The sequence below is a fragment of the Acanthochromis polyacanthus genome, chromosome 16, assembly GCF_021347895.1.
Source record: "Acanthochromis polyacanthus isolate Apoly-LR-REF ecotype Palm Island chromosome 16, KAUST_Apoly_ChrSc, whole genome shotgun sequence".
Taxonomy (NCBI): domain Eukaryota; kingdom Metazoa; phylum Chordata; class Actinopteri; family Pomacentridae; genus Acanthochromis; species Acanthochromis polyacanthus.
The window spans coordinates 27,545,045-27,569,751 of NC_067128.1; the positions used below are offsets into that span (position 1 = coordinate 27,545,045).

The 24,707-nt window shown below is 39.6% G+C and overlaps 1 protein-coding gene across 6 annotated transcripts in view; it reads left to right on the forward strand.

The window, feature by feature from the left end:
* enah (ENAH actin regulator) overlaps nt 1-24,707 on the forward strand; it is a 186,654-nt gene that overhangs the window by 79,638 nt on the left and 82,309 nt on the right. For all 6 annotated transcript variants that reach the window (XM_051960665.1, XM_051960663.1, XM_051960664.1 and 3 more), the window contains exon 2: nt 18,201-18,366. In XM_051960665.1, the coding sequence (XP_051816625.1) occupies nt 18,201-18,366 (166 nt within the window). The remainder of the gene's footprint in view (nt 1-18,200; nt 18,367-24,707) is intronic.

The window sequence follows — 24,707 nt, forward strand, 5'->3', positions numbered from 1 at the left end:
AGTATAACAAAGTTATAATCTCATAAATCATGAAAGAGAAAAATCAGAAATTGAATTGATTTGCTTTTGTATTTTACAAAATTAAAGAGAAAAAAAATATAAAATTAACATGTGCAGTATTTTGCCAACAGGTGTTGCTAATACTAGGGGTTTTCCTGTCTGCTCTGGATTCGACACAGTTTGCGATTCATGTCAGCTGAGCTGTAAAGTCAGAATTTTTGCAACGTGAGTGTTAGTTGCAGCTTAGACATGATTAGTGTAATGGCTTTGCCAAGGAGCGTAGAATTTTTTTATTTTGTATAATAACGTTAGCATAAACGGTTTATTTCTGGCAAAATTTTAAATTTGACATCCAAAATGAAGCGGTTTTGATGAACTGTCATGATTCGGAGCTAAGGCTTTAAGTATTTCGACCGCATGGCATTTTACAGGTGATTAGTTCAAAGTCAGTTTATAGTTTCTATCCTAATTGGTGTAATTTTTAAAATTCTATGCATTTCAAACCTGCTGATGTGTTTTGGGGTTTAAAGAGTTAAGCTAAAGTTTTCCTCCACCCATCAGTCAATGATTGCTGGTCATCTCTTCCACCAATCACTGCCTGTCTCCTGTGAATTTTTCTCCTTTATTTCTTTTTCTTTTTTGTATTTTTATTCTTTTACTCTCATCTCTCCAAGCTGGATGTCAAATATCTTTATCACACTTTGTTACTGAGCTGAAAAAGTAAATACAGCAGCACAGAGTCATGTTCTTGTTCCTGGCTTGTGTCCTTGCTGATATGTGCAGATAAAAAATTGAATTGCAGAACAGTTCCAGAGCAGTTTTTATCCCTTTATCTGCACTTTTAATACATCACCTTGTCCTCCGGGTTGGCAACAGGAGCAACATACAAATTCTTTGCTACTCAAAACTGTGTTGACTGAAAAATGGAGATGAAACTGAAAGTAGATCGCTGAATCTGTAAATAGTTTTTTTTTTTTAGCCTCACTGCACATCTTAAATTACTTCAGCTACTTTAACTGGACCAAATTTAAATGCATCAAATGTGTGTAAACTTTATGTGAACTAATGGAAAACACTATAAAGTCATCTGAAGTACAGTATGAGATGACCCTGTGTATATCCACCAGCAACAAGCTTTGTTTCCTGATGATGTAGTTTGTGCTGTCACACCAGCTGCTCTGATTTCTTTGGTCTTCTCTGATGGTAACTGAATATCTTTGGGTTATGGACAAAAATAGAAAGACATTTAGGATGTTAATTTAAGTTTTGGGAAACACTGATCAGCAGACTTTTGACTTTTTATAGTCAAAATAACTAATTATCAATGGAAATAATTGTTAGCTGCAGCCCTAACAAGCAGAACTACTTCATAGTTATAACAGATTTGAAGATGCGACCGTTTTCCACGTGTGATAAATAAGATCAGTGCCGTTAAACAGATAGCTGTTCAATTGCGTCTAATTTCTCAGTCGTAGAATATATAATCTTGCACTTATATTAAAATTACAGAGGAGATGTTTCATACCGTTCAACAACTACGTCTCAAAAACACCAGAACAGGAATTTAATTTATTGTTGATAGGTGTTAGTTTGTCTTTTAGGAGAATAAAGCTGCTCAGATAAATGCAGCTGCTAAGAATACAGATCTGTGTATGTGTATGTGGCGTTGCAGTTATAGCTAATAATGTGTCTTCTGTTGTTTTGGCTACAAACCACACGTAATAGCAGCCGTGAATGCCCCTGTGATGCCCTCCCGAGGTTTTCCTCTATTTCGGTGCTGCTTAATGAGCTTTTTCTCCGGCTTCTCATTGATAATTTAATGTAGTAGGCTGTCAGTCTAGTCGCAGTTTTGCAGCGTGGGTGTCGTGGAGCCCTTTGAGACTGTGACCGATAAAGCTCTGTACCAAATATAAATGACAAGTGTAACTCCTTATTGAATCCTGCTCAAGTTATTGGCCAGACGCTGAAACGGAGCCGGGAATCATCGTCATCGCTCCATTTCTGCATGTTGCTGTTCGTCTGGCTGCAGGGAATGTGTGTGTCTCTACCTGACATATCACGCACACACACAAACACACACACTCTCCTTCTTCATCACTGTGGGCTGCGCAGGTTATTTATAGCCTCTCATGGTGATGGCTTCTTTGTCACACTTCAGGTGTTTTTATTGCCGTCAAGCCACACTCTGGTCCGTCTCTTTTCTCTCCCACCATCTGCTAGAGCGGATGAGTCACACTTGTGAGCAGCAGAGGGTATTTTCTCATGGCTCAAACATATTGTGTGTTTGTGTGTGTGTGAGGAGGTCGTCTCCATGCAGACATGCGGCTCTACATGTGCAAATAATGAACATGTTGCTCTGTTCACTCATCTGGATGCTCTTCTCTTATCCAGAGTCTCTTTCTTAATCCGTTTTTTTTTTTTTAATTTTGCAAAACACAGCGTTGTTTCTTGTTTGACAGCTCAGTTTGTGGTTCTTCTGTAAAGCCAGTGTGGCTGCACTTGAGTCAGTAAGTTATCAGTGATCAGCTGTCGTCTGCTGGACACACTGATTAGTTATATTTGCAGTTTCTTATGGCCTGGCTCAGTTTTGTCGACTGAAAATTCTCAGACTAGTAAAGGTGAGAATCCAAAGAACAGTTTCTGTGGTTACTCTTAGTCCTGTGAAATCAGGAAATAGTTGCTGCTTATCACTTAAAAAGAACAAAAGCTACCTGATTTGCGCGATAAAGAGAGGGCAGAGCTGAAGTTAATTTGCACGTTTTGAACGACCTAGATTTGAAACTTTAAAAAAATATGAGCCGTAAATATGAGCTTCTGTTATTCGTGTTGAACACTTGCGATGCTTTTATATGTATTAAATTTTCACTTCGGAATTTCAGAAACTGTTGCAGAAGTTGATTTTAGCTGCTTTTAACATGGTGGGATTTCTGGCCGATTTTATTTGACAGAATTTCACAAAACTATAAAAGAAACCTGAATAACATTTCCAATACACTCATAAAACAGAACAGCTCATTTATTCTGTTATCTGTAGCTCCTCTTAGAACTGTGTGTTTCTTAAAATGCTTTTACTTATTTATTTTATTTTACTCTGTTAAGCGCTTTGTGCTCCTTTTGGCAGTTGGAAGGCGCTTTATAAATAAAATTTGGTTGATTGTGTTAGAGTTGAACTTGTAAATACATTTATCATAATCAAGCCCTAGGGCATTAACTAGGGCTACCTCTGATTGATCTAATAACTATAATGCATTATTATTCAACTCACTAATTAAACACTAGTAAACTTACAGATCAGCCATAACATAAAAACCATTGACGGATGAAGTTAATAGCATTGATTTTCTTTTTGCAGCAGCACCTGTCAGTGGGTTGGGTATAAAAGCAGCAAAGAAACAATCAGTTCTTGAACTTGAACAGGAAAAATTGTGTTGATTTGATCTCTAAATTCCACATATCTAAACAGGATCGAACAAGTCCGATCTGTGGAGGTCGATCCTCTCTCCACATTTCCATCAATTTTCTTTTCTTCTTCTAAAATGCCACTAACTAATCCTAAATTACAGCAAGCAGTCACTCATGTATCCCTCCTGAGTGGCTGCTTTTCAGTTTTTAGCGATGGGTTTATTGATGCTGCAACAATGTGAGTGCAATTCATGTCTCAGCACTATTTGTATCTGACATTTATTTATGAGAGTGAGAAGAAACCCTGGTGCCAAATCACACTGAAGACTTGAATGAATACAGAAACAGAACTGACACAGATGCTCTCACACAGCTAGATGACATTTTCCTGCTATGATTCGCGTCCCTTTTGCAGGAAAGGTCACTGGAAATTAGTACAGAGTGGTTCTGAGTGATCGCCTTTATCGTGTAATGAAACATTTTTGTCCTGATTGAAGTGTTCCCCACCACTAACACTGGTGATCTTTGGTCAGTAGTGCTGATGAGCATCCACAATATTCAGTGTGGCTTAAATGGGCTCTACAAGGGCTCAGTGGGAAATACTGGAAGTTTGAATTCTGTGCTTGGGTTGAATCCGTAATTTGAGTCAGAAGAACGGACTTCTGTATGTTTTCTGAAGAAAGAAAAGTCTTGTCGCGTACTGAGAATAATTTTGCCCCGAGCATCCTCCATCCTGAAGTCTCTGTTCATAGCGACATGGAACTTGTGTCTGACAAGAACATTATGTTCCTTCTAAAAGCTGAGATCTGTCTGTAGCTGCTCTGTGGCCATGATGAGCTCTGTGGTGTTTTTAAGTGCTGAACAAAATGCAGCTCTGGGGCAATGTTGCTTGGTTGCCTGAAATGCTTAATTATTAAAAAATATTAGCTACTGTTGCTGAACCTGTTTCCATTCCCTCACATAACACAGTTTTCAATGACAATGGACAGATTTATCGTTTGAGATTCTTTGTCATTTTTTAAACTTCTTTTATTATCCCCCGCCTCCACAAAGTGGAAAAGGGGGATATAGGTTTGGCCTCTGTCTGTGCGTCCGTCCGTGCTTCCGTGCGTCCGTCCGTCCGTGCGTCCCTCATGAAGGGGACAGCTTTTCTCGGAAACTATTACAGCTAGGATTACGAAATTTAGTGTGTAGCTTCACACCATGGACACCTTGATCAAGTTCGAAAATGAGACCTGTGCGATAATATTTCCCTGAGTTATGGCCCTTGATCACTATTTTGGATATAGACTCATAGACATCACATGTGGCGGGGGATATTGATGACCATGTCATCTTGTTTTAGATTGTCATAGATAAAAGTAGCTGAACATCTAAAACTTACTTCAAGAGCTTCTTGATTATGTCCTTGACTGGGTACAAAGATGAAAACATCTTGAAAGACTGAGGAAACACTGGAGTGTTGCTCAAAAGTTAAGAGGAGAATAGCTATATATAAAGAAACAGGTAGGTAGTCCTTGTATCAAAAGCATGAATTTAGATTAATTCCATACTTCAAAGCCTGAAACTGTAAAAACAGAAAGAACTGCTGCATTTTGGACTTTCCAATGGGTCTTGAACAACTCCACTCATCTGTCTTGTGCTGTTCTGTCAGAAAACTCAGGTTAGAATGCTGATATTGTATCAAAATCACTTTTTTCTATGGGTTTTATTTAAAGAGTTGCCAAAAATAGACAAATTGCACGTTCTCTGTTAACTGCTAACTGGAATAAAATCAAACTTAATTGAAAAAAATATATTAACTGTTCATCTTAAAGAGATTCAAAGGCTCTAACCACGAATTTGTTGCATTTTTATCTTAAACCTTGGTGTAGTTTCTCTCAAATCTCATTGCTTTTAGTGCACATGGGGAGAAACTGCATTATGAATGTGGAAATGTATTGAAAATCCTAAAATTAAACGATTTAAATGTTTCTTGGAACCAATTAAAACCCTCATAGAGTCTCCTGAGCCCACTTTGGAATGTCTTCATTTACTGTGATAGCAAACGCTGGTCGAATACCTGCGGGCGGCAGCTGAATGGGGACTTTCTCTTGTCTGTGGGGCCTCAGCTCTTCCTCCCTGTTCGCTCCTGATCACTTCCATATGGGCTGGACGCTCTCTGCAAACTCCACCACACCATAAGTGAAGGCTGATTAATGAGAGAGAAAAAGAGGGAGAAAGAGACAGATGAGGGAAAAAAAATGATTCGAGGAAGGCAGTGGGGAAGTGAGTTAGTGGTACAGCAAGTTAGAAACCGAGTCGGGGGGGCGGGGGGGGGGCGGTTAGTGCGGCTGAATGTTGAAGTCATGGTTGTAGAGCGAGGAACAGGAAGGATGCAGATGTAGCCGCGATGCTCCCCAGAGCTCCTCCATCCTGAAGTCTTCCTTTCGTCTAAAACCAGCTGCTCTCATTCCTGAATAAACCTCCAGGTCATCCTCAATCCCTGTATACCTCTTTGCCTTTCTTTCTTTCTTGCTTGCTTGCTTTCTTTCTTTTATTCTTCCCCTCTTGTGCATTTCCATAGCGGGGGACTCCCTCTAGATTCCACGCCCGAGCTTGGAAGAGCTTTCCCTAACATTTATATGGTTCAGCTTGCGAGTTTAGTTTCAGCTTCACGGGATTTATCATCCTCCCCACAGCTTGGAAACAGCTGACTCTGGCCTTTCACAGCACAGAGTCAGTTTCTTGTCAGCTGGTTTGGAGCCAAAAATAAAGAAGGCATTTTAGAGAGCAGAGAAAGAAAACATTCCTCTGATGTGAGTCATCTTATTAATGAATCTGTTAATCAAAGAATTGTGTAGGTGTGGCACCTTTTTGTTAGTTTCTCTGTTTCAAGAGCTTATTGAATGACTGTAAGCGGTTAAATGTTCACAGCTGTAGTGATTTTACATCTGTTCAGGCCAGAAAATACCAATGCAAGTTTAATGTAATGATCCTCATAGGTATAAATTGGAAGACTAGTCAAGGAAACAAGCGATCAAAGCGATCGACAACTCTACCCTGAATCGGCATGTACAAAAGAAAATACATGGAACTGTATAAACTGTATAAACTCGTTCTGTGGCTTGTTACATGACGTTTGTTGGTTTTGGTTCATCAGCAGATTGTAACTAGATGAGGTAAGTATGTTTGTGTTCTCAGATATCAAAGAGGTTTTAAAGTAGGACAAGTCACTGACAAACAACATGCAACAATCCTAACTGCCAAACTTCAAATCACGTGCTCGTCAGAAGTTGAAACCTATAGGTATGTATTGATCTGAGGTTGCATCGATCTGCATGGGAAAGAAAGCAGCATCAGTTAGAGCCGTAAAAGACGACAACACTTGAGACTTGCTAGTGAGTCTCAAATATGATTCATTGAAGTGTTTGTGCAGGTTTATGGATTGTTGTTACTGGATTAAATTCTAGTTGATGCCACTAAGCCACTGAAGTGCACAAGATCTTCTTTTCGTGGTGTTTTTGGCAAATGCGAGACACATTTTTTACCAACCGCTGGACCTGCAAACCGTAAAAACTCACAAAATCGCAACAGATTGCAGTCTTGTAGTCTACACAAAATTACGTTCCTATACAACTAAACTATGTCTTCTTTTGGATTATATTTGTAAGAATGAACAAATATGCGTATAATCAGTCTGTCGATGCCATTTATTTCACCATTGCTACTTTTTCACCAACCGACGTTATGTTAGTTGGGGATATTTTTCCTCACCCTAACCACGTCATTTTGGTGCTCAGCGTTTCCAACTTTCCATTCCCTCACAGCACAAACAGTGTTTGATGAGAATGCATTAGATTCTGAGTTATTACTACAGCGTGTCTTCTATTTCAGATTTTGCAAGAGGCTCTTGATTTTGTCTTTGACTGGCTGAATGACTGAAAATATGGTGAAAGACTGAGGAAACACACTACCTTGTTGCTAGAAAATCTTTAGCTGAAGATCCATCTACAGGAGAACAGCTGTATATAGACACAAACATCTAGTTAGTCCTTGTATAAAACGCATGCATTTGACTTAACCTCAGTTATCAGAACCAGAAACTGTAAAAAAAACTGTTGTTTTTAAAATTTTCCGGACCTTGAACCATTAACCTTAACCAAGCTTCTAATATGCAAAAGTGTCCACCAAAATGTGGCATTTTCTGAAAAATAACCAGTTAAAAGTTTTAGTGCCTCAACCTGAATAGAAGGTGACTGGAAACCAAAAGTAAATGGCGACAGAAAAGACTGAGAATGACGTTTCTCCACAACGGGACACAAACGCTCGTCTTCTGGGGGAAAATCTGGCTTATGTCTCCACCTTTCCCTACTGTCTCCTAATGCAAACTATGTGGCTTTTGTAAACTAGCCCCCTTGTCCATCAGGTCTGAGGTGAAAAATGTAATCAAAACCAATCTTTTTCCTCTCAAAATGCAATTCAAAATGCTGTTTAGTTGTATAGGAACAGAATTTTGTGGCGACTGGGTTGGAGATGCATAAATGAAAGTGTATTAAATCATCCACAATGAGACTTTAAGTGAAACTACTGGATGCATGCCACCAAAATTAGTCCCCCCTCAGAATGAAATGTAATAACATCAGAGATGCTTTGGTTTATGCAAGAGTGTACCCACTAAACTTTAGCATATTAGCATACTTAGTATTTAGCTCAAAGCCATATGAAGGTGCTACTGTCACATATTACAGCAGCATGAAGCCGTCGCCCAGCAGGTGAAGCTTCTGCATCGGTCTGAGCGTTGAGCCTTTACGTCAAGATGATCAGTTATGCTACTGAGGCCACTAATTAAGATAATGAATTCACTGGCACACGCGGGATGAAAATCAGATTCCCCTCATTTATAAACAAATATATTAAGCAATCTGCTGTAAAATCTAATGAGATCATGTCGTGTACAGAGGAAACCGGCGGCGTCTGGTCTGCTCCGTGACAAGATTTAACACACTGATACCACGGCGATTCTCCAGATATGCAGAAGGAGCAGTGAGGCTGGCATGACAAGAATAAATACGTCATTCATCTCCTGGTTTTGTCCGACTGCGTTTGGCAGAGACGTTGAATGAGATTTCTGTTCCCCCTTTTTGGTTTGTTTCTATTTTTAGGCGAGTCAGTCGGGCTGGTTGCATAACTTTGGCCTATAAGCACTGAAATTAGTCACAATTTCCAGCCGTAGCATGATGCAGTGTTAAGGTGCGTTCAGGGGATGTAATGAGGATCCACCATTTATCTGTCTGAATGATGCTGTAGGAAAATAACAAGCAGGTACACTGGAAAATGGTAAATGGTTGTTGTTGCAGCCCTCGGTTCGAATAAGCACAGCGCGGAGGTTCGACTGGTGTCACATTTATTCCAAACACCGTGAAACTAAAAACACAAACAATTTTCATTTACTTTTGCCATTTCATCAAATAACAGTATCACAATTATTAAAATTCCAGACAATTGCAAAAAAGAAAGAAAATATACAAATAGCCCATCTCTCTTCGCCTACCAAGGGTGCACACTTGATTACGGCCTGGTGCTGAATGACTGGCTTATGGTTGATCGTGGACAAATTACATTCCATAACAACCCTTTACACAAAGCAACCAAAAAATAAGTCAATTCCCACTCAGCTATTTTCGATTACTTTCATTTACTTCTGGTTTACTTACTTAACTCCTGCTTCCGACCGCAGCACAGTTGCACAGCGACATGAATGGCGTGTGTCAAACTGGTGTGTGACGTCACTATTTATACTCTTTCTTCGATAGGCTGGGCTACCCCGGAACATGAATAACAAAAAAAAAAAACACAACACAAATAGCCGCTCGGCCCAGCTGGCCACTTACAGTTGTATTTATATAGCGCTTTTATCCAAAGCGCTTTACATGATATGTCACATTTACCCATTCACACACTGATGGCAGAAGCTGCCATGCAAGGTGCTAACCACGACCCATCAGGTGCAATTAGGGGTTAGGTGCTTGCTCAGGGACACCTCGACATGAGCACGACGGGCCGAGGATCGAACCGGCAACCTTCCAGTTACAAGACGGCCACTCTACCCACTGAGTCATGCCGCCCCATGGAAAAAATGCCCCTCTCAAAACAAGAAAAAAAACTTATTTCAATTAACTTTTACCTTGAAATATATGAAAGAATATGCCAATAGAACAAGTGAAAATGACTTGGTAAGATTTCTTGAAATAAGATGTGATATTTAGAATATTGAGATCTTAAAATTAGCTTGGAATGCTTATCTTAAGCTCCATTTTACCAGGATTCTCAAGCATGTCTTGAAATAAGCCAGACATGCTAAAAAAACACAGCAGTTTTTCACTCAAAAATAAATTTTGCTTTCATGTAACCTATTAATTTGAGATGTATTAACTCTCCCGTTGTCTTCATTTACTGGCACCAAAAAACATTGTTTCCTTGTCTGAAAAAATCCAAAAATTCACCCAAAAAATTCCCCAAATTTCTGAAAATTTGCAACACCTTCAGGAAGAAAATTCAAATAAGTGCTTAAAGGTTTCCCTGAAAAGTTTTGTTTTAAAATAATTCCCCAAATTTGGCAGGAAATTTCTTGTAAATATTTTCAAAAATGAGTAAAAATCTTCCAAAAAATGAGTAAAAATCTTCCAAAAAATGAGTAAAAATATCTAAAGTGATTACATATATATACCAGTAAAACTTCTAATATTTTCTTTAAGAACATTCACAAAAATTCACAAAAAAATCTTTTTTTGTGTGAATGTTCTTGAGAAACATCAACATTTCTTCCTTTTTTCCACCAAAAAATGTTCCAAGATTTCCCAAAAATGTTGAAAATGTGGACATCAGAAGTTTCACTGTGGAAATGTAGATTTTTTTTTCCACATTTTTAAACTTTAAAATGGGTTAATTTGACCCGCATGACGACGTGAAGGTTAAACTTATTTTGAGTATTCTTGTAAAGTTCAACTCAAAGCAAAATAATTTCAAGATTGTTTGACTTAACAAGATATTTAAGATGCATTGTCTTAAAACATCTTGCTGAAATGTCACTTAAGTGAATGTATCTTAAATCAAGTGGGATGAGACATTTTGACTAAAAAATAAGACAAATAGACTTGGTAAGATTTGAATTTTTGCAGTGTAATGAGAACTTTTAGTCATGCCGTGGTCCAAACTAATCAATCATGTAATCGATTAGTTCAACAACCAGGAGCCAGAAGGAGCCTCATCAGTGATTCTCATCGGCTCACATTTGGCTGATTTGCCCTTTGCAGAACCACCAGAGACACTATAAGTAGAATCTCTCGGCATTTATCCTCCCATTGTCATGTTTCTCTCCTGCACCCTCCGCCCATCCTCCACCCCCGGCAGGATGTGACATCACGGCGGTGAAGCCCCCTGGAGCCGCTCCATTCCTCTTTGATGTCAGAACCGTTCTTTACTCAGAGCTTCATTAACATTAATGAAGGAGATGAAAATATTCTCATCTCCTCTCCCATTCTCCGGTCCTATTCTCGTCAGATCCGCATATTTGTCCTCTGAATGTGCGCCTGTGTGTCCTTCCGCTCTGTTAGAGACCTTTTAACTGGAAAGTAACGGCCTCATAGAAGTGTGATGAGTCTATGAAGACCTTGAAAGTATTATGTGTTGGACTTAATGCTGTTGGACTTAACCCTCTGAATTCCAAGCAGTTTCTGGTCGTTTTGTGCTCACATTTTTACTCACTGTGGCCTCATTTTGACTGCAATATAAAGACCTGCGCCTCTATTTAAACAGCACAACCAGGACTAGGAGACTGAACCTAAAAATGTCTCTTACCCAGTGTGGCTCAGTTACAATGCCATAAATCACAAAAATAGAAACAAATTTGTTCTGTACACAGCTTGCAGTTCAGCTGAAAAGTCAAAAAACTTTGCGTTGTGATTGTTAGTTTCGGCTGAGTCACTGTTCACTTCAGGGTTGTGCAGAGAAGCACTGAATTTGAAAATAGGACAATTAGGATTTAATTTGAAGTAAATGTCAAAATTTTAAGTTTAGATTTAATTTTCATTAAAGAACGGCTCGTCACAGATGAGGTGTTTAAGGACCATCGGAAAGGTGAAAAATTCGGCTATATTTTCTGTTTTTACAGTTTCCTACTCCTGCAGAGCTCAGAAATGTGACACATTTTTTGTTTAGTGGCCTGAGCTGTGAGACTTTTGGGGAAAATGCAGAGAACCCCAAAGTATAATCTAAAGAGGAAGAAGAAAAAGGTTATTTTTGAAGCCATACAGACGTAGAATGTGTAGTAGTTCTGGCACGGTAGAGAGGAAGCTGATGAGTTTAGTGGAAGGGTTGACTAGATGAGGAGGGCCAACAGCACTAGATTACACCAGTCAGAGCTGCAGAATGTCACAAGGAAATCCACATTTTACTGTAACCACAGCTGCAAAGACAAAGGGCGACTCATGTGCACGCTAATCCCATTGAGGAATGTTAATGACGTGCCCATTAATGTAAATGAAGCAGAATTACAGTTTCTTTTCCTGTCTGACTCAGGAAAAAAAAGTCTAAATGTCACAGTAGTTCTGTAACAGAGATGGGAACAAAAAAGGAAAAAGCAGCTGTGTCACGTCTGCTTCCCTCTCAGCTCCACAGATATGTTTTAAGGGGATTTTCTCTTCGTGTTTCATGTTGTTTTTTTGTCCTTTTAGTTTCCACATTTTCTTCCCCTCACCACACTTTGAGTTCCTCCGGCTCTTTAGCTCACAGCGGTTGCAGGGAAGTGGAGCGTCGGGGCCTTCAGCTGAATCACGCACTCCTAATCACCCTCCACACATGCAAACCGCTGTGCATTCACCACGCAAAAATGCACATGTACTGTTCAGGGACGCAGTGTGGTGCGAGTTTGTGACTGAAACTACTGCAGGGGAAGGCTGTGGTCTCCTCAATGGTCCTAAACTTCCATTTGTTCCATGCTACGAGAGCACGCTGACATCCCATCTGACCAAACCGAGTGACCACAATCAACAAAGCATGCAGCAATGCTATCATTATTTTTACCGCTGGGATATGATTGTTTAAAGTGCTCCCCTCTTTTGAATGGCTGCATGCAATCAGAGCCACTCAGCCGCACGTCGGTCTGCAGAGGAGGTTCTGGGATGTAAAATCACACAGACTGAATCTCCTTTTAAGAGTTTTTCCTTAGGTTTGCTACAGATTCGCGCATTCATCAGCATCTCTGCAGCTTATAGAAAGTCAGCGTGCAGTTTTGAAGGCTGCAAATAGAAGACAAACTGTGTGTTTTGGTCTCTGCAGAGGTGATAAATAATCAGCAACAAGCCGAGAAGTTCACTGCCAACACAAATGACAACTTGCTGTGTAGACATTTTCTGTTTATGTCCAGATGAAACAAACAAGACATGAAGAGTGAGGGTGTAGCCGGGCAGAGAAAGTCTGTGTGTCCCTGTTTCCAGTCTTTATGCTAAGCTAAGCTAACTGGTGGGTGGCTATAATACGATGCTAGAGTGTCTGTTTATGTAGCTTTTAGCTTGAAGGCAAAGAATGGTATTTCCCAAAAAGTCAATTTATTCTTTAAGATGGGGCACTGTTGGTTGGGCAAATCAATCACTTTGAGCTTTGAGAGGTTGTGTTGGACATTTTGTTGCCATTTTAATCATATTTTATGTGCATAAAGTTTGATTGAAGTGGCTGGTTGGTTGAAGCCCTCGTTTATGTGTCATAACATTGTGAAAGCTAAACCTAAAAGTGTAAAATTCATTAACTGAACCTAGGCAGGAATCAGTGGCTTTTTGTAAGTGTAGACAGAATTCTAGAGCGTAGTTTCAACTGTTTAATTTAACTTAATGTGTGTTTTAGAGACACAACACGTTTCCATCATGTCTGTCCATTCAAACTACAAAATATAGAGTTTTTGTTTAAGAGTTTGAACTTTCAAACAGTGCACACTGAGACATCTGGTTATATTATAGTTCTGTTTCTTCATAAACTAGGCAAGTGTTTTGATAATGTTTAATGTATAGTCTTGGCCCATACTAGCGTACATGTATGCTCATATTACATGTCCATTCGCTTAAACTGGGATTTTGCATGCTTGTGTAAAGAAGAAGCAGAGGGTTTGCTGCATAAATTGTAGAGAATAAGAAAAGATGATGGGTTTGTTAGATTTGCTTTCTTTGGTCAGTTAAATGGAAGGCTGATGTCTTTGCTTTCCTTTCGAAAGCAACGTGTGATAAGAGTCTGACAAATCAGGGAACTAACATAGTGACAGCAAAACCCAATCAGAAAGTGAGCCTGTGTTCCTGCATCGTCGTTTCCAAAACTCTGCGTCTACCTATCCTGAATTGGATTGAATGCTGGAGTTTTAATACTAAAACATGCTCAACAAAAGTCTGTGTTTTAAAAGTCCTGAAGTAGTGTGAATGTTAGGTGTAAAAGTAGTGTGTTTTTTAAAACGAAAATGTATCAGCGTGAATGCAGCCTTTGTTAGTGAAGCGACCTCCTCACTCTGCATTGATTCAGCTTTTAAAGTTACAAGATTTAAAGTCATAAGATCTAAGCTTCTCTGAAATGAAATCTATAAATCCCGAGTTAAGTGACCATTAAATAAACGAACCTTATAGATGTGCTTACATTACATTAGAGAGAAAAGCCTTGTTGTTATTCCTCCGTGAGCTTGTACAGCGTGTTTGCTTGAACTGGTTGACAAAGCTGGTGCTTGAACCATGCTATGAACGACTCGCCTTCCACTGACAAACTCATTAAGCACATTACACAACTTTTTCAAACCTAAGTGCCTGCTGACAATGGCTGCACGTACTGACCCTGTTGATTTACTAGTTTATATGAAAATGTCACTGAGCCTGAATCTGCAGCCTAAGTGGAAAACTCACAGCTTTCAATTCAACAAACAAACAGTGAAAACAAAAATCCCTTCACTTTCATCTGCTTTCCCCCTAAATCTTAGTGTTTTCTTGCACATACTACATATACATTTTACTCCTTACAATGATGCAAACCTTAAATTTTAAAGACGTGTGTGGTCTGGAAACTCTGTTATGTACAATATGCATAAAACAGCGGGAGTTTTCTTCCTCTACAACTTCACATGTAACCGCTGTAGCAGCTGCTCTGGGGAAAATCAAAGGATCTGGTTCCATTCGCCTTGTATAATAGAGACATACGGTTTAATAATTTGCTCGTAGAATATGTAAAAATCCTCTGCCAGAGCAGCAAGTCATGAATTAATTATCCTACCTTCATTTCCTTTTCCTTTCTATTACCAGCTCTGGTTTGTTTCAGCTCCCAGTCAGATGGAAGATGAGGACTAAGGTGACAACTTTCAGCGCAGTTTGGGGGAGATTTGTGATTTTAAGAGAAAAAAAATGAGATTCAGTCATATTGTAAGTTCCTAAGCTGCTACAGCGTGTTAACACAGTGCAGCTTCTGTTGCCATATTGAGGCCTGTTAGCAGAGGTGTGAAAGTTATTGTGAAACGGAGGTGTGCATACGGATACATGCTCCTAATGTGTGTCCTTGAGTTTGCACCTGTAAGAACACAATGCGCTCAGGGGATGCATGTTTCAGTAGATTCTGTTTTCTTTTCTGCAGCAAGTTATTTCAAACCCATAGTGAGTTGCACGGTAAGTAGTTTCGGCACGTGCAGAAGACCGTTTGCTGTCGTCTATCTAACCTGTTCCCGCTTGACATTCAGGAAAGAGTTTTACTTCTCCGTGCAGAGCCTCCATTTTCATGCACCTGTATCTTTGACACATGCACTTTAAAAAACACAGGGTGTGTGTCTCAGAGGAAGTGGATCTGTCCTCCTCTCATCACTTTACCCTCCTGGCTCTTTTCACTCCCTTTTTTACACTTTTTTTCGTTTCCCCAAGCAATTTACGCCTGTCATTTGCTCCAGTTTTACACTTTCTGCTTCTCAATCTCTCCTCCTTCTGTTTCCGTCTCCTTCTTTACTTGTATTCACGTTGTGAATGATGGCAGCGACATACGGAAATGTCTGTCGCTGAAATGCTCTTTTCTCACCGGAGTCCCACTCTGTCATTGTCTGTTATATTTAATAGTCGGAGGAGATGCTATGTCCTGTACATGACAGCACGCTACACAGTTTTTCAAAGATTGCAAAGCTTATAAAAAGTTGTGTATTGTCCTTGCTGGCCCCTGAAAAAGTGATGAAGCTGTCATCAGGGTTATCTCAGATTGAAGAACTGGTGCTGTTGGCATTATGGGAAATGTTGGAACTAAACTTCTGCTGTTTATTTCAGTGTTTGACCATTTAAAAAATATAATGTGTCCTCCAACTGTATGGAAATGCAATCATAAATCACCAGAGTCTCAGTTTTACCTTGAACAGCTTGTCATTTTTAGTCTGAAAAACTAATTCCAGGCAATTTCTAATTTTTTTGTTTTTTTGCTCTTGTCACATTTTTACTCACTGTGGACTAATTTTTCACTGCAATGTAAAGTCCTGCATGTCTTTGAAAATAGCACAATCATGAATAGAAACAGAGGGAATTCAAACATGTCTGTAGTGCAGTGTGGTACAGCTTAAATGCCATATATCATAAAAAATGAAAAAAGCAGAATATTGTTTGGATTGTTTATTTTACAAAAATTTAAAGAAAGGGGGAGCTACAAGTACAACATTTTTCATAGTGATCACAGGTGTTACCAATAATTGGAAAAAAGTCACAACTCTGTACTATTGATAGTTTATTACTTGTAATGCATGTTTAATTGTTCTCCATATTTACCTCCTATCTGCTGTCTAAACACTGCCTGCATTTCAACCAAAAGCCCATGAATTTTCGTCACATGACTGTTGGTTGCAGCTGAGTCACTGATGACTTCACAGCTGGGGTGAGGAGCATCGTTTGGTTATAGTAAATTCATTCTTTTTGGCAAATTTTTAATGTGTCGTGTAGAATAAAGGAATTTTGCTGAAATATCATGGTTAATTTTAATGACGAAACAGCACGTCACAAATGAGTAGTTCAAGAACTGTTGAAAAGTTGAAAATCAAATGATTATTTCCGTTTTTACAATTTCTTGCTCTGATAAATGATGTAGTTCAGGTGATATTTTTCAGACCTGCCAGTGGATTTGGGGCTCAGAGGGTTAAACACAGACACACAAGTGCTGGATCCCCTATTGTCATTATCAAGACATGTCGCCAAATTCTGTGTAAGGGCAATTATTTAGTGATGGGTACAATCATTATTTTAGTGCTGAAAGGCTGAAATCAAATCTCATATGAAGGAGTTATAATTAAGTTTTATAAAATACAACATTTGTAACAACATTTTGAGGTCCCAAAAGAGATTAGATCATCAAACTCTGATAACTTAGAACTAAATGAAGAGAATTAAACAGACCAAACTCACATTACAAGTGAACATAAATGAGAAAATACACAACTAACAGATTTTTTTTAAACTCTTGGTTTAAACGTTTTTAAGTTGACTAAAACTAAATCAACAAAAAGAATCTATTCAAGAGAAAATAACTGAAGAAGACCTTTATAGTAAAATGTGATAAGAAAAAAGAAAACACAGTGTATTCAATAGAGAGTAAATGGGAGAAAAAGAAACTGTTCAGTGTAAGAAAGCTCAGGTGCTGAGTGCAGGATAGTTACTGACCTTTAGGTTAGTCGTGGCGGCAGGTGCAGCTACAAAAATGCCAGAAGTTATGCTTCTCTCGGTGTTGTCTTGAGGTTCCACCTATTCATCTCCCATCTGTGTCTCTTCCTTACTTACTGTACTGTTTTTAAAATGTTAGGGAAATGAACCCCAGTCTGACAGCCTAATGGCGTTTTTTTGTGTGCTGTAACCACTCAGCTATTGGGTTGTTCTATGTGTGTGTTTGTGGTGTTTTAAACAAATTCCACAATGGATGATTTGTAAAATGTCACTGAGGAACCCGGAAGGATCTGAGGAGCTGAGATCTGAGATGAATCCACTTCAGTTTATGGTTCATTCAGACTGATCAGTCACAGCAGCGATGAGACACAATATGATTATGACTAGTTTAGTTGACCCAGAGTGCTGTGTTTCATTACAGAGGCAGTATTCACTATAATTGAAACAGTACACACAAACACAGTGGCGATGCAGATACATGACGAAATATCACCGCAGACTTAGTTTTTTCCTCAGACAGACTTGGAGAAGATTCAGCCGAGAGAAAAAGCCACCATGGTTTCCAAATAAATGTGCATTTGGCATTAATAGTGTCATTAAAAATGAAAAAGAAGATTCTGTTGGTCGGATTGCGGCCTTTGGAGTAGCAGGGGACACTGAAATATGTCGCACTAGTTAAACTAATTGGCCTTCATTTTACAGTTTGCCTTTTTTTGTGTGTAACAGGGTCGTGCTGACCGGAGGAAAGACGCTGCTGTGTCTTTTTAATTACAGCAGTAACTCTAGCGGAACTCTCAGTCGGCTTGTCTGCACACCTGTTGCATCACCATAAAGCTGCAGTTCAGAACATCCTTCAGGCTGTTACAGCTTTTATACAACATGTGTTCAGTCGGAAGGGCTTAGTTCAAAGAAGAAAACAAAGGATGAAAAACAGGAAAAATCAAAGACTGTTAACTGGTTCCCTGAGTGCTGCTCAATAAACCAAAGTACACTATGTGTTTTCTGGGAGGGATTACCAGCTCAGGTGAAATGAACACTTGTCCATCAGATCAGGTTGTTCTTTTTTTCTCTTCGTAAAATACGTTTAGTGATTTTCTGACTTTGTGTCTCGTCTCCCTGCAGTGAACAGAGTATCTGCCAGGCGCGAGCCGCTGTCATGGTGTACGACGATGCCAACAAGAAGTGGGTCCCAGCCGGCGGCTCCACGGGCTTCAGCAGAGTCCACATTTACCACCATACGGGCAACAACGCTTTCCGAGTGGTAGGACGCAAGATCCAGGATCATCAGGTCAGTGGATGAGACAGAGTTAAACCTGTACGTGGAAGGTTTTCAATTGGTTTCACGTATGACTTGAGATACTGAACCATTTCTACTGAACTATAGACTTTGTATAGGCTGCAGATTTATAACAGTTTTCTTAAACAATGGTCCACAGCAGTACTGATCAAAAATCAATAAATCATTTAAACGAATGAAGTCCAGTGGATACAGCTCAATATGCTGACGAATGCATGCCATTTTTTGAAGAAGAGCTTCAGGTACCAAGACCACTCAGCTTTAGGAACACTGTCCTATTGGACTCACACTCATCTACAATATGCAAGGAAACCATTAATCACCACAGAAGACTTTGTCATGGTACCCATTCCTAGCAACAGTCTGACAATGCCCCCTGCTAGCCCACAGGGAACTACCCGTTGTGCAAGCAACTACTTCAGTGTTAAAAACTGACAAACTGCAGTCCTTAACCCTTTGAGCTGCAGTCAATTCCAGTAATTTTCAGTACAAAAAATCGCTAATATTCTATTTGTAAATAAAAATATGACGAGAAATACAGGGAATATTGGACGCGCATCGCGAGGTGCATTTCCTTGAAAACGACCCATTCGTGGATTATATACCGACTTCAAGACATGTTTTGGACTAAATATTTTACTGGCTTGTTTCGTCTGGATGTCCAAGGTTGGATTATGGCCGTTTTTTGTGGAATATTTTCATCTGTGTGTAATAATGAACCCGGAAATGCGAGTCGCGCTGTGTAACAAACCGCCGTGTATAGAGAACGGATGGATGGATATTCGTAGTTTGTCGGACAAATGTGTTTATATTACCCGCTGTGGTAATCACATCTGAAAGTGGTTTATACCGGCGGATTCATGAGAATCTAAGCTTTCCATCGGTGTATAATGTTTCTATCATCGAGTTTGCAGCGTCGGTCAATTAAGCGAAATACTTTAGCGCATCTCAAAGTGTACCGCGGGCGGGACACTGAAGCGCACTGAAGCGCAAAGGGTTAATCTCATTACATATTAAGAGGATCCACCTTGTGGCACAACCAAGTACTGCAGCTAATGTACAATACATTTTCTGACATACATGTTCTTTGTCTTATGCTATATCTGTTAGTATAGTTTTATTTGTTTTAATTAAACAATCATGTGGATGCTACTTGGACACGTATCCCCCACCTAAACTCTTTTGCAGACCGAGCACATCCTCCTCAAAAGGAAAATGCACCTCGGCCCTCTCTAAAAACGAAAAAAAATCACCAGAATGACAGCATTTATAAGAGCCAGTAACAGTAAACACATGGAGAATTTTTAGATTTTATGGCTTCTGACAGTCCTTGAAGTAATTATCTGTGATGTATAGGTCTGTAATTCTAAATTTAAGATAAAATATATAGTATTTTATCAAAATTAACTTATTCTTATCCTATCAGATCAAGGCACTGACCCAACCAGTAGATCCACTGGTCACAACCACAAGTCCAGGGTCTATCCCATGACAGGTCAGACCTGTTTTCAACAGGGGGTCTTAATGTTGTAGTTGCTGTACAGGAGTTTGTAAAATGTTGTGAGAATCCTTGTATATTCGCAGCTGAATCTCTTTGCAACTGACTCATATCCAGTCTCTTGCAAAGAGTTTCAAAAAAATGCGTGTGTTTTGTTACCATCTGCTTGTTAAAGCACACAGACAGCGTTTCCTCACACTCTGCGCGAGAAGTTTGCTGTTGTGCGAAGAAAAAGAAATTGGAAGGAAAACTATCAAGAAAGTGAGATGTTACTGCAGCTAGAATAGACACCAGAGCAAACCACAATCAGTTGTAAATCATGCAGAAACACTTGCATGCAGACATGCAAGCTGACCCTCTGCTGAACCTTTTTCCTCTGTCTTGACCTTTTTTTGACTGGACTTTCCTCTTAATCCTGTACTTGTCAGCACATCCCGCTGGCTGCTAAGCTCCTACAATGCAAGAACACTCAAGCATCATGCAATAAGACACACATAAAAGCTAATCTATGAACACACACTGATTTACTCATACAGGGCAGAATCCAAATGAAGGAAATGGGAGCAGAGAGAAGTTTAGATCAGATAAGCTCACAGGGCTCACAGCTGCATGGCAGAAATAATCCTCAGTTCATATAGAAGCATCCCAGGAAGCTCTGGGTACAGGTTTATGCAAAAAGTTTGGACAGATTCCATATTTTTAAAGTTGCAAATACAACCTCCCGGAGCAAACAGACTTTAAAATGCAAAAAGTATTTTCAAGCTTCAAGGTGCAGCTGCTCCATATCCGCTTTACCCAAACACACTGTGTAGCTTTAGCAGTGAGCTCTGCATGGACGTCCTCAGTTCTGATCAGTGCAGAAACTTTACCACACAATCCACCAAGAGGCCGTCGAGACAGACGATATTAATGAGTAGACGAGGACCACCCGACGACACGATGAGACTGTGTTGACAGCATGTGAGTGATTCCCTCCCATGGGGCAGCGAACGCCGCCTCAGCAATCCCTCAGTCTTTCCTGTCTCATTGTCTGAGTTCTCTGGCGAGGCTGCAGGAGGGAGGAGGATGAATCATGATACATCCATCCTCCGTTCTCGTCTCCTCTGTCGTTCTGTGAATTCTCAGATAAAAGCCGCTCTGCAGATAATGGCCGAATACAGAAGCCGGGGGCACGAGAGCAACACAAACAACCAAAAGGCCAGTCGCTAAAAAAGGCGAGGGGTGAGGAGGTGGAATTACCTGAGCTGTGATGCTAAATGGAGCATGTGGTCTGGACACATACCATCCCAGGTTTGACTCCAGGTTGAGTCTCCATTTGCATCTCTGTCTACATTCCTTCTGCATATTTAATATCTTTTACCCCCACTAAGCATAGTGAAGTAACCTAAAGAATTGTAATTGCTCTTCACTGTTTTTTGCAGTCTGTTTTAACTCTTTTAAAGGCAAAAGCTGCTAAAAGGAATGCTATCTTCTGAATAAAATCACCAAAATGACACCATTTATCAAAGCCAGAATCAGTAAACTCAGGACAAATTGTTGGATTTTAAACTTTCCAACGGTCTTTGAACTAATCGTCCGTGATGTGTGGTTCTGTAGCGCCAGATTCAAGCTTAAAAAATTTATATTTCATCAAAATCAGTTTTTCCTATATGTCTGATTTAAAAAGTCACACAAAATTTAATCATTTCGCATTCCTCTGCTAAACCGAGAAGCAATTATTGATTGAGCTGCAACCAAAAGGCACATAAGAAAAAATCAGGGACTTTTTTTGCTGAACTGCAGGCAAGCTCTGTTTACACAGAGCAGAGATTAGAAAAATGTGGAAAGAAATTAAAAATCAAATTGGTGAAATATTTTTACCATTTTACTTCCAGTTTTGGAAGCACTTGAAAAAATAGTGTGCATGTTAATTCCTGTAAATAATCACTCAATTTTTGCTTTCTTTGCTTCTGTCTTTATGATTTCTGGCATTATACCTTTGTTGTTCTGCACAAAAAACATTATTAAGTTCACTCTACTTCTCGCAATGGTTGTGTTGTTTCCACAGAAGTGCAGAATTTTATATTGCAGTGAAAGATGAGACAAAAATGCTTAAATTTCACAAAATGTCCAAATATGTGCGCCAGAGAGGTGGAAATACTCTGCCGCTGATCACATTTTTGTGGTATGGATTTTAGGATACATGTTTCTTTCAAATTTAGCTTCAGAAAAAGGCAATCGTTAAAATTAGTTCAGCTGCTCCAGACAGCTTCTTCCCATTGTTTCTCTGTTCTCGTGTGAATTTTGCTGCATCTAATGAAGGATTCTGCAAATTGGACCATTCAGAGGCAAGACTTTTGTTATCATCGGGGTACATTTGATCATGGTTTCCTAACACAGGACTAAAAGTTACACTTGCCAGAGAGTATTTGAATTAATTTTGAGTGAAGTTCAGATTTTAAGTCAGTGGCTGGACTGGTCTGTTTGTGTAGGCCAGGATGCACGGTAATGTATGAGGCACATTACATACGTCTCCCCATTAAAAGAAGGAATGAGAAACGTTGAATGCTGTTGCACATATTTGTGAATGCTGCCTTAATGATTCACTTGCACCTCAGACTGTTTGTCATTGTGGTACTGTTGCCATAAGAACCAGCTTTTTTCCTGCATAGAGGAATTTTAGGGGCTCCTCAAAGGGATTTTAGTGAACCACAAAGAATATCACCGGCACCAAAATCATAATAATTTAGAATGAAGATAGTAATTCAAATTTTCAACCACTTTTCTTTATTGGAGTTTCATTCAACCACAGTAGACATTTCTGTTTATCAAATTACCAGAAATAGCAGGAAAATGCACAGATTTGTCACATAAGGTAGCATAAACTCATTTTCTTTACTGTACAAGAACTGATCATACTTACTTTCATGCACAGTCACCCTCCAAAGGCCCCTTCAGAGCCTGGAAAGACCCTGAAGATGCAATTTTCCTCTGCTTGTTTTACTCACTGCCATCTACAATAAGCATCTAGAGTTACATGAGCTCAGTTCCTTTTCACATTTGCTTGCTGCTTGTTGTGTTACCCCGTCCATCAACATTATGACTCCTTTCCCGCCTGCCACCAACACATTATAATAACCACAGAAATTGACACTAGATTATTTCTCTCCGTGTTAAAATATATTTTGCCTGCACTCGCGCTACACCTTGTTTTCCATAAACCAGTAGATTGGTTACAGGTATTACGACTTGCAGACTTGTTTATTGGCCAAATAAGTATTGAGCCCTCTGGAGGAAACCTAACCTTTTTGGGTGGCTTGTCTGAGCACAGTTTAATCCCTAATTTTCACCAGGAGGTTCCAGAAATCTCTGCTAACCGCAGGGTAAGATAAGCTTTGCCCCACCAGGTCCCTGCTGGGAAATGTTTTGAATTGTTATTAGTTTGGACACGAGACGAAGCAGTGATTATGAGATTAAGCCGCATTACACGTCTTTTTGGGGCATTTCAGCTGTATCAGATGAACAGTCACAAAATATTGTGTGGTACAAAAAAAAAATACAGCGAAACAGATTAAAATCCTTCAATTTAAAAGGCTTTTGCATGTGTAGGATGTACAGTAGAAGTCTAGAGACGGAAAATTTGTTGTTGTCAGTCTGGGAAGCACCTGATTCATCTCAATAACTCACAGAAGAGTAGCTTGGCTGCACGCCCAGGACACTAAAAGTCCCTGATGTTGGCATCGAAAGCGCCTTAAACACAGACTGAGTGGATCATAAAACGTTTTTACGAGCAGGTAAAACTGACCTCTTACTACATAATAGGCTGCATTGTCCCAGTGTTGTCATCCATCCATTCATGAGCTATACTGGCTCCATCCTGCAGAGGGTCTCAGCTGATACTGGGCCAGAGGTGGGGGACGCACTCGGCAGGCCACCAGTCCGAACAAAAAGACAAAAAAAAACAAACAAAGAAACTGGAGAACTGGGCACAGGAAGAACATGCAAACTCCACAAGAAAAGTTCGAACAGCAGATTTGCCAGTGCATAACATCCACTGCTAACCACTGCACCACTTTGTTGTCACTTTGTGTTAAATTACATTTTGCATAGAATGAGAGCTTGTTCTGAATTATCTTAGTTTTTGTCTGCTCTTGAGCTCAACATCAGGTAGACCGTTATTTTCAGGACTTGGGGAGTTTAGAATGATAGATTGAGACCACAATTTCTGTTTTTATGTCTGTGTTTGTGCTGCTAAGCCATTAATCTCAGGTCAACCTTGAAACTTGTCTCTAAAACTATTTCACAGTGGTGTTTTCTGTCAGATTAAGCTCAGTTTAAGTCCTACAGGAATTGCAGTGGACAAGCAGACAACATGTTCCTGGTGCCTCCTGGGAGAAAGAACTGTAATGGGTGGACTGGGTTATGCTTAAAAGGCATTTGTCTACTGGTTAGGTCACAAATCATCCCCTTTCTAAACACCAACCATGTTTCCATAATTAACTTTTATGTGCATTTTGAAGTATTACATCGAAATAAGTAACTGGAAACAGCACTGGTCACCAGACTCGCTTGTGGTAGTTGTTGAAAAAATGCACGTTATGGAGAATGGAAAGCTACATAACTAATCAGCTGTTTCTTCTCCTTTTTGCATCCAGACACCACAAAAATTACCTAATTGGGAAAAAAAAACCCTGGGGACCTTACTCTGTTTTTCTCTCATACAGTAAACAAACATAGTTTGAGTTCCTGTTCTTCTTCTTTGCAGTTTTTTAGTGATTGTTTTTTGTTTCTGACTCTGAATTTTACAGCCATGCGTAATGTAGCCTACAAATCCACCTTTTGATGACGCCACACA